General features: G+C 50.7%; 1 protein-coding gene across 2 annotated transcripts; it reads right to left on the reverse strand.

The window, feature by feature from the left end:
* Window positions 1–1092: 1092 nt before the first annotated feature.
* CFAP20 (cilia and flagella associated protein 20) lies at window positions 1093–8523 on the reverse strand (the record flags this gene model as incomplete). 2 transcript variants are annotated; one of them, XM_056552531.1, is given in 5 exon segments in its annotated part: window positions 1093–1247; window positions 1551–1661; window positions 2792–2980; window positions 8221–8332; window positions 8444–8523. In XM_056552531.1, coding segments are annotated over 5 exon segments (498 nt in total), but the record flags the coding sequence as incomplete, so codon positions are not given.
* Between the last annotated feature and the right edge of the window lie 1678 nt (window positions 8524–10201).

Genomic DNA, 10201 nt, shown 5'->3' on the forward strand with positions numbered 1-10201 from the left:
TTATTATCTGATCCTGTAGATTCTATCCTCAGTATTATTATCTGATCCTGTAGATTCTATCCTCAGTGATTATTATCTGATCCTGTAGATTCTATCCTCAGTGATTATCTTGATCCTGTAGATTCTATCCTCAGTGATGATTATCTGATCCTGTAGATTCTATCCTCAGTATTATTATTTGATCCTGTAGATTCTATCCTCAGTGATTATTATCTGATCCTGTAGATTCTATCCTCAGTGATTATTATCTGATCCTGTAGATTCTATCCTCAGTGATTATTATCTGATCCTGTAGATTCTATCCTCAGTATTATTATTTGATCCTGTAGATTCTATCCTCAGTGATTATTATCTGATCCTGTAGATTCTATCCTCAGTGATTATCATCTGATCCTGTAGATTCTATCCTCAGTGATTATCTTGATCCTGTAGATTCTATCCTCAGTGATAATTATTATCTGATCCTGTAGATTCGATCCTCAGTGATTGTGATTATCTGATCCTGTAGATTCTATCCTCAGTGATGATTATCTGATCCTGTAGATTCTATCCTCAGTGATTATTACCTGATCCGGTAGATTTTATCCTTAGTGATTATTATCTGATCCTGTAGGGTCTATCCTTAGTGATTACGGTATTATCTGATCTGGTAGATTCTATCCTCAGTATAAGGACTTAGGGGAAGAGATATCTGCACCGGGGCCTCTTTTTTTTTTTGTCGCAATGTTGTGTTTTCATTGTACCGTTCTAATTTTCAGCTGAATATGAATCCCAGAAGAAATGTCTTTTGCTGCTCATATTTCCTGCTTTTCAGGTTGTCTGAAAACTTTTGAGCACAACTGTTAAAATTCAGACGTTGCTCGTATTCCAATGTATAACATCCGCATGAGCTGAAATCTGATGTGAAGGGGTTATTGGGGCTGACCAGAGTCCGTGGTCAGCACTGGATGATCAGACCTTCTGCAACAACCACTGATCCAGACCATTGGGTCTACGACTGTCTCTAAATTACCTGAGCACCCTAATGGGGCAGATGGTAATAGCCCAGCATGCACTGCTACCATCACCACCACAGCACAATCAGACAAGGCACAGAGTCAAGGTCATATTTATTACAAAAACATCTGAGGGTCAGAGTCAGTCGACCGGAAACATTTCATAACTTAGAAGTCGATGCATAGTGGTCACTGCTCAATGTAGAAAACACTATATCCTGGGAGGAGGGGAGGAACTGTCAAAACTCATTGCTGCAAGACACCAGAAAAAACACTATGGTTAGTATACAGAAGAGGGCCAAGAGGGAAGGGGTGGGGGGGGGAAGGAGAGGGGTGAGGGAGAGGAAGAGCGATGGAGGAGAGGAAGCGGAACAGAAGAGCGGAAAAGCGAGAGGAAGAGCAAGTAGAGAAGAAGAGCAAAAGGAGAGGAGAAGAAGAGCAAAAGGAACGACTAGAGAAAGAGGAAGGAAGGGGAGCGGCAGCAAGCCGAGAGAATGACAAAAGGGAACACAAAGGAATGACAAGTTTCAGCCTGTAGGTAGGTGGTGGACTTACTTTTGCTTTGTTCTGCACAGGTAGGTACAGCTTGAACTCTGCAGGCAGCTCATCTTCAGAATACAGACGATCGGAGAAATAAACTCGTCGAATTCTGCAGTTGGCATGAATCTAGAACAATTATGTCACCCTGAGTACCATATTATGAGAGTGGAGGGGTGTAGGGTGCGGTGTGGACATCAGTGGAGGGGTGTCGGGTGCGGACATCAGTGGAGGGGTGTAGGGTGCGGTGTGGAGGGTGCGGTGTGGACATCAGTGGAGGGGTGTCGGGTGCGGTGTGGACATCAGTGGAGGGGTGTCGGGTGCGGTGTGGACATCAGTGGAGGGGTGTCGGGTGCGGTGTGGACATCGGTGGAGGGGTGTCGGGTGCGGTGTGGACATCAGTGGAGGGGTGTCGGGTGCGGACATCAGTGGAGGGGTGTAGGGTGCGGTGTGGAGGGTGCGGTGTGGACATCAGTGGAGGGGTGTCGGGTGCGGTGTGGACATCAGTGGAGGGGTGTCGGGTGCGGTGTGGACATCGGTGGAGGGGTGTCGGGTGCGGTGTGGACATCGGTGGAGGGGTGTAGGGTGCGGTGTGGAGGGGTGTCGGGTGCGGACATCAGTGGAGGGGTGTAGGGTGCGGTGTGGACATCAGTGGAGGGGTGTAGGGTGCGGTGTGGAGGGTGCGGTGTGGACATCAGTGGAGGGGTGTCGGGTGCGGTGTGGACATCGGTGGAGGGGTGTCGGGTGCGGTGTGGACATCGGTGGAGGGGTGTCGGGTGCGGTGTGGACATCGGTGGAGGGGTGTCGGGTGCGGTGTGGACATCAGTGGAGGGGTGTCGGGTGCGGACATCAGTGGAGGGGTGTAGGGTGCGGTGTGGAGGGTGCGGTGTGGACATCAGTGGAGGGGTGTTGGGTGCGGTGTGGACATCAGTGGAGGGGTGTCGGGTGCGGTTTGGACATCAGTGGAGGGGTGTCGGGTGCGGACATCAGTGGAGGGGTGTAGGGTGCGGTGTGTAGGGTGCGGTGTGGACAACAGTGGAGGGGTGTAGGGTGCGGTGTGGACAACAGTGGAGGGGTGTCGGGTGCGGTGTGGACATCAGTGGAGGGGTGTCGGGTGCGGTGTGGACATCAGTGGAGGGGTGTCGGGTGCGGTGTGGACATCAGTGGAGGGGTGTCGGGTGCGGTGTGGACATTAGTGGAGGGGTGTAGGATGCGGTGTGGCCTGTGGGTATACAAAATGAGTGAAGGGTCTCACAAACCTGTACTCGAAGGGTCTCTATATAATTTGTCCCGTACGCCCGGCGGGTGAAGTCTGAAAGGTTAAACTGAATCTGGTTCCATCCGTCGTCTAATCTCATGGGCATAGTACAGATGAACGGCTTCACCCGCGTCGTGCTCTGGTAGTTACTGGCCCGAAACCTCCGCCGAACATTCTTATCATCCAGAACCTACAGAGAACACCAAACCGTGAGAAAAGGGCTCTAGGTCTTCCCCAGGAAACTATAGACCGGTAAGTCTAACGTGCATTGTGGGTAAATAGTTTGAAGGACTTATAAGGGATTACATACAGGAATACATAGGGGATAATTGTATTATAAGTGATAGCCAGCATGGGTTTACTAAGGAGAGAAGGTGTCAAACCAATCTAATCTGCTTTTATGAAGAGGTGAGTAGAAGCCTTGACAGAGGAATGGCTGTGTATATAGAGGGGGGCTGTGTATATAGAGGGGGGGCTGTGTATATAGAGGGGGGCTGTGTATATATAGAGGGGGGCTGTGTATATAGAGGGGCTGGATGTGTATATAGAGGGGGGGCTGTGTATATAGAGGGGGGCTGTGTATATAGAGGGGGGCTGTGTATATAGAGGGGGGCTGTGTATATAGAGGGGGGGCTGTGTATATAGAGGGGGGCTGTGTATATAGAGGGGGGCTGTGTATATAGAGGGGGGGGCTGTGTATATAGAGGGGGGCTGTGTATATAGAGGGGGGCTGTGTATATAGAGGGGGGGGCTGTGTATATAGAGGGGGGCTGTGTATATAGAGGGGGGGGGGATGTGTATATAGAGGGGGGGCATGTGTATATAGAGGGGGGGCTGTGTATATAGAGGAATGGCTGTGTATATAGAGGGGGGGGGGGCTGTGTATATAGAGGGGGGGCTGTGTATATAGAGGGGGGGATGTGTATATAGAGGGGGGGATGTGTATATAGAGGGGGGGATGTGTATATAGAGGGGGGGGGATGTGTATATAGAGGAATGGCTGTGTATATAGAGGGGGGGGCTGTGTATATAGAGGGGGGCTGTGTATATAGAGTGGGGGCTGTGTATATATAGAGGGGGGCTGTGTATATATAGAGGGGGCGTGTATATATAGAGGGAGGGCTGTGTATATAGAGGGGGGCTGTGTATATAGAGGGGGGGGCCTGTGTATATAGAGGCGGCTGTGTATATAGAGGGGGGGCTGTGTATATAGAGGGGGGGCTGTGGATATAGTGGGGGGGCTGTGGATATAGAGGGGGGGGCTGTGGATATAGAGGGATGTGTATATAGAGGGGGGATGTGTATATAGAGGGGGGATGTGTATATAGAGGGGGGGCTGTGTATATAGAGGAATGGCTGTGGATATAGAGGGGGGCTGTGGATATAGAGGGGGCCTGTGGATATAGAGGGGGGCTGTGGATATAGAGGAATGGCTGTGGATATAGAGGGGGGGCTGTGGATATAGAGGGGGGGGCTGTGTATATAGATGGGGGCTGTGGATATAGATGGGGGCTGTGGATATAGAGGAATGGCTGTGGATATAGAGGGGGGCTGTAGATATAGAGGGGGGCTGTGTATATAGAGGAATGGCTGTGTATATAGAGGGGGGCTGTGTATATAGAGGGGGGGCTGTGGATATAGAGGGGGGGCTGTGGATATAGAGGAATGGCTGTGGATATAGAGGGGGGGCTGTGTATATAGAGGGGGGGCTGTGTATATAGAGGAATGGCTGTGTATATAGAGGGGGGGCTGTGTATATAGAGGGGGGGGCTGTGTATAGAGGGGGCTGTGGATATAGAGGGGGCTGTGTATATATAGAGGGGGGCTGTGTATATATAGAGGGGGGCTGTGTATATAGAGTGGGGGATGTGTATATATAGAGGGGGGCTGTGTATATAGAGTGGGGGATGTGTATATAGAGGGGTGCTGTGTATATAGAGGGGTGCTGTGTATATAGAGGGGGGGCTGTGTATACTAATAACATGCATGCGTCGTATGTCTTAGGGGGGCTGTGTATATAGAGGGGGGGCTGTGTATATAGAGGGGGGGGCTGTGTATATAGAGTGGGGCTGTGTATACTAATAACCTGCAGCGTCTTATGTCTTGGGGGGGCTGTGTATATAGAGGGGGGGGGCTGTGTATATAGAGGGGGGGGGCTGTGTATATATAGAGGGGGGGCTGTGTATATAGAGGGGGCTGTGTATATATAGAGGGGGGCTGTGTATATAGAGGGGGGGCTGTGTATATAGAGGGGGGGCTGTGTATATAGAGGGGGGGCTGTGTATATAGAGGGGGGCTGTGTATATAGAGGGGGGGCTGTGTATATAGAGGGGGGCTGTGTATATAGAGGGGGGCTGTGTATATAGAGGGGGGCTGTGTATACTAATAACCTGCAGCGTCGTATGTCTTAGGGGGGATTAAACTGGCAGAGTCACTGGTAGAGAAGGATCTGGGGGACTTGTAGATCACAGACTACAGAATAGCACAATGTCAGGCTGCTGCTTCCAAGGCCGGCAGGATATTGTCATGTATAAAGAGGCCTGGACTCCAGGGACATAATACTCCCCCTTTATAAAGCATTGGTACAGTCTATAGTGTATAATACTCCCCCTATATAAAGCATTGGTACAGTCTATAGTGTATAATACTCCCCCTTTATAAAGCATTGGTACAGTCTATAGTGTATAATACTCCCCCTATATAAAGCATTGGTACAGTCTATAGTGTATAATACTCCCCCTTTATAAAGCATTGGTACAGTCTATAGTGTATAACACTCCCCCTTTATAAAGCATTGGTACAGTCTATAGTGTATAACACTCCCCCTTTATAAAGCATTGGTACAGTCTATAGTGTATAACACTCCCCCTTTATAAAGCATTGGTACAGTCTATAGTGTATAACACTCCCCCTTTATAAAGCATTGGTACAGTCTATAGTGTATAACACTCCCCCTTTATAAAGCATTGGTACAGTCTATAGTGTATAACACTCCCCCTTTATAAAGCATTGGTACAGTCTATAGTGTATAACACTCCCCCTTTATAAAGCATTGGTACAGTCTATAGTGTATAACACTCCCCCTTTATAAAGCATTGGTACAGTCTATAGTGTATAACACTCCCCCTTTATAAAGCATTGGTACAGTCTATAGTGTATAACACTCCCCCTTTATAAAGCATTGGTACAGTCTATAGTGTATAATACTCCCCCTTTATAAAGCATTGGTACAGTCTATAGTGTATAATACTCCCCCTTTATAAAGCATTGGTACAGTCTATAGTGTATAATACTCCCCCTTTATAAAGCATTGGTACAGTCTATAGTGTATAATACTCCCCCTTTATAAAGCATTGGTACAGTCTATAGTGTATAATACTCCCCCTTTATAAAGCATTGGTACAGTCTATAGTGTATAATACTCCCCCTTTATAAAGCATTGGTACAGTCTATAGTGTATAATACTCCCCCCTTTATAAAGCATTGGTACAGTCTATAGTGTATAATACTCCCCCTTTATAAAGCATTGGTACGGCCTCACCTGGAATATGCTGCTCAGTTTTGGTCACCTGTCCATAAAAGGGACACTGCGGAGTTGGAAAGGGTGCAGAGACGCGCGACTAAACTAATATGGGGCCCGGAACATCTTAGCTATGAGGAGCGATTAAAGGAGTTACAATTGTTTAGTCTTGAGAAGAGACGTATAAGGGGGGATATGATAAACGTATATAAGTATATAAATGGCCCATACAAAAAATATGGAGAAAAACTGTTCCAGGTTAAACCCCCCCAAAGGACGAGGGGGCACTCCCTCCGTCTGGAGAAGAAAAGGTTTAGTCTAAAGGGGCGACACGCCTTCTTTACCGTGAGGACTGTGAATTTATGGAACGGTCTACCTCAGGAACTGGTCACAGCAGGAACAATTAACAGCTTTAAAACAGGGTTAGATACATTCCTGGAACAAAATAACATTAATGCTTATGAAGAAATATAAAATCCCTTCCCCAATATCGCGCCGCACCCCTACCCCTTATTTCCCTGGTTGAACTTGATGGACATATGTCTCGTTTCGACTGTATCAACTATGTAACTATGTAACAGAGACCCCCAACACTGAGGACCCCCCCCCCCCCCCCCGTCCACATCACTCAACACTGAGGACCCCCCTGTCCACATCACCCAACCCTGTGGACCCCCCCCCCCGTCCACATCACCCAACCCTGAGGACCCCCCCCCCGTCCACATCACCCAACACTGAGGACCACCCCCTCCCCTCCTGTCCACATCTCCCAACACTGAGGCCGCCCCCCCCCCTCCTGTCCACATCTCCCAACACTGAGGACCCTCCCCTCCACATCTCCCAACACTGAGGACCCCCCCCCCCCTGTCCACATCTCCCAACACTGAGGACCCCCCCATCCCCATCACCCAACACTGAGGACCCCCCCTCCTGTCCACATCTCCCAACACTGAGGACCCTCCCCCCCCTCCTGTCCACATCTCCCAACACTGAGGACCCCCCCCATCCCCATCACCCAACACTGAGGACCCCACCCCCTCCCCTCTCCTCCCCTCTCCTCCTGTCCACATCACCCAACACTGAGGACCCCCCCCTCCCCTCCCCTCCCCTCCTGTCCACATTACCCAACACTGAGGACCCCCCCCTCCCCTCCCGTCCACATTACCCAACACTGAGGACCCCCCCCCCTCCTGTCCACATCTCCCAACACTGAGGACCCCCCCCCCCCCCTGTCCACATCACCCAACACTGAGGACCCCCTCTCCTGTCCACATCTCCCAACACTGAGGACCCTCCCCTCCACATCTCCCAACACTGAGGACCCTACCCTCCACATCTCCCAACACTGAGGACCCCCCGTCCACATCTCCCAACACTGAGGACCCCCCATCCACATCTCCCAACACTGAGGACCCCCCGTCCACATCTCCCAACACTGAGGACCCCCCGTCCACATCTCCCAACACTGAGGACCCCCCCGTCCACATCTCCCAACACTGAGGACCCCCCGTCCACATCTCCCAACACTGAGGACCCCCCGTCCACATCTCCCAACACTGAGGACCCTCCCCTCCACATCTCCCAACACTGAGGACCCCCCCATCCCCTCCACATCTCCCAACACTGAGGACCCCCCCGTCCACATCACCCAACACTGAGGGCCCCCTCCTGTCCACATCTCCCAACACTGAGGACCCCCCCCCCCTCCTGTCCACATTACCCAACACTGAGGACCCCCCCCCCCGTCCACATCTCCCAACACTGAGGACCCTCCCCCCTCCTGTCCACATCTCCCAACACTGAGGACCCTCCCCTCCACATCTCCCAACACTGAGGACCCCCCTTCCTGTCCACATCACATACATTGTATATAGTGACCGGGGGGAGAAAACCCTTGCTCTGGCACTCACCTGTACTTCAAAGGTGAAGTATTTCTTGAGGTTCTTGATGATCATGACCAGGAAGGGCAGTTTGATGCCGAGGGTCTTCTTGGGGTCCGCTGGGCAGGTTATGTATGTGGTGCTGGAACAGGAAATTACAGCTTATAATATACACATCTATGGCTCAGCCACCAGAGGGAGCCATTCCTACCCCCCCCACTCATGGTCTGTACACGGACCCCCGAGCACTCACCTGACGTTGGTTCCCTCCACCTCCAGCACCAGGGACTGGATGTCGTTGTCAGTTATCCTCTTGATGTGTCCGTTCCGAACCTGCAGAGATGAGAGATGGGAGACATCATGACCTACACCACTGCGCCTTCAGCAGAGGACCCCCCCTCCATCCAGCAGAGGACACCCCCCCCCCTCCATCCAGCAGAAGACCCCCCCCTCCATCCAGCAGAGGACACCCCCCCCCCCCTCCATCCAGCAGAGGACCCCCCCCCCTCCATCCAGCAGAGGACCCCCCCCCCTCCATCCAGCAGAGGACCCCCCCCCCTCCATCCAGCAGAGGACACCCCCCCCCCCTCCACCCAGCAGAAGACCCCCCCCCCTCCATCCAGCAGAAGACCCCCCCCCTCCATCCAGCAGAGGACACCCCCCCCCCTCCATCCAGCAGAGGACCCCCCCCCCCTCCATCCAGCAGAGGACCCCCCCCCCCTCCATCCAGCAGAGGACCCCCCCCCCCCCCTCCATCCAGCAGAGGACCCCCCCCCCCCCTCCATCCAGCAGAGGACCCCCCCCCCCTCCATCCAGCAGAGGACACCCCCCCCCATACAGTAGATATACACAGGATATCCATCCCGTACAGCCAAATATATATATATCTCTATACATACATACATACATATACACACACACACACACAATGTAACCACAAGAAACAAAAAAGTTTTCCGCACTCGCCGCAAAGCTTCTGACTTGATGCTCCTACACGGAGATGCCGACGGACCTGGATAGCTCGGGATGCATAGCGCACAGAGGCCGGAAGAAACGCTTACTGCGCAAAATTGCCGGTGTTAGCCTCTGTGCGCTATGCATCCCGAGCTATCCAGGCATCTCCGTGTAGGAGCATCAAGTCAGAAGCTTTGCGGCGAGTGCGGAAAACTTTTTTGTTTCTTGTGGTTACATTGTATCTGATGTCTTTCTGCTGATTGTTTCCAGCACCGCCGCTGACTCCATTATCATTGTCTCTATTGCTGCACGGCTTCCGCACATAGGATCCATTCCAGTTATCCCCTGATATTACTTCATGTTGGTGGAGCCGTCCTATATGTTCATATACACACACACACATATATATATATATATATATATATATATATATATATATACACACACACACATATATATATATATATATATATACACACACACACACACACCACCCCCCCCCCCCCCGACCAATGAGAATTTCAACACACGATACTTTGTATGTCGGGGCCGTCGCATAAACAGCTATCCGACAGTGCAGACTGCTTCAACTGCTGCCGGACAGCCATTTAATGTGCCCCGATCCCCGCCGCCGATGGTTCATTTGGAACAAATTACCATCGTATGTTGAGGGACCACTGTGTGTGTATGTATATAAATATATATACAGTGGGGATGAAAAGTTTGGGCCCCCCCAGGTAATAATGTGTATTAATGTGCATAAAGAAGCAAAGGAAAGATGGAAAAATCTCCAAAAGGCATCAAATTACAGATTAGACATTCTTATAATATGTCACCAAAAGTTACATTTTATTTCCATCATTTACACTTTCAAAATAACAGAAAACAAAAAAATGGCATCTGCAAAAGTTTGTGCACCCTGCAGAATTTATAGCATGCACTGCCCCCTTTACAAAGCTGAGACCTGTCAGTGTCATGGATTGTTCTCAATCATCATCTGGGAAGACCGGGTGATGTCATCTCAAAGGTTATAAATGCCCAGACTCATCTGACCTTG

Source organism: Hyla sarda, unplaced genomic scaffold, assembly GCF_029499605.1.
Source record: "Hyla sarda isolate aHylSar1 unplaced genomic scaffold, aHylSar1.hap1 scaffold_1682, whole genome shotgun sequence".
Lineage (NCBI taxonomy): Eukaryota > Metazoa > Chordata > Amphibia > Anura > Hylidae > Hyla > Hyla sarda.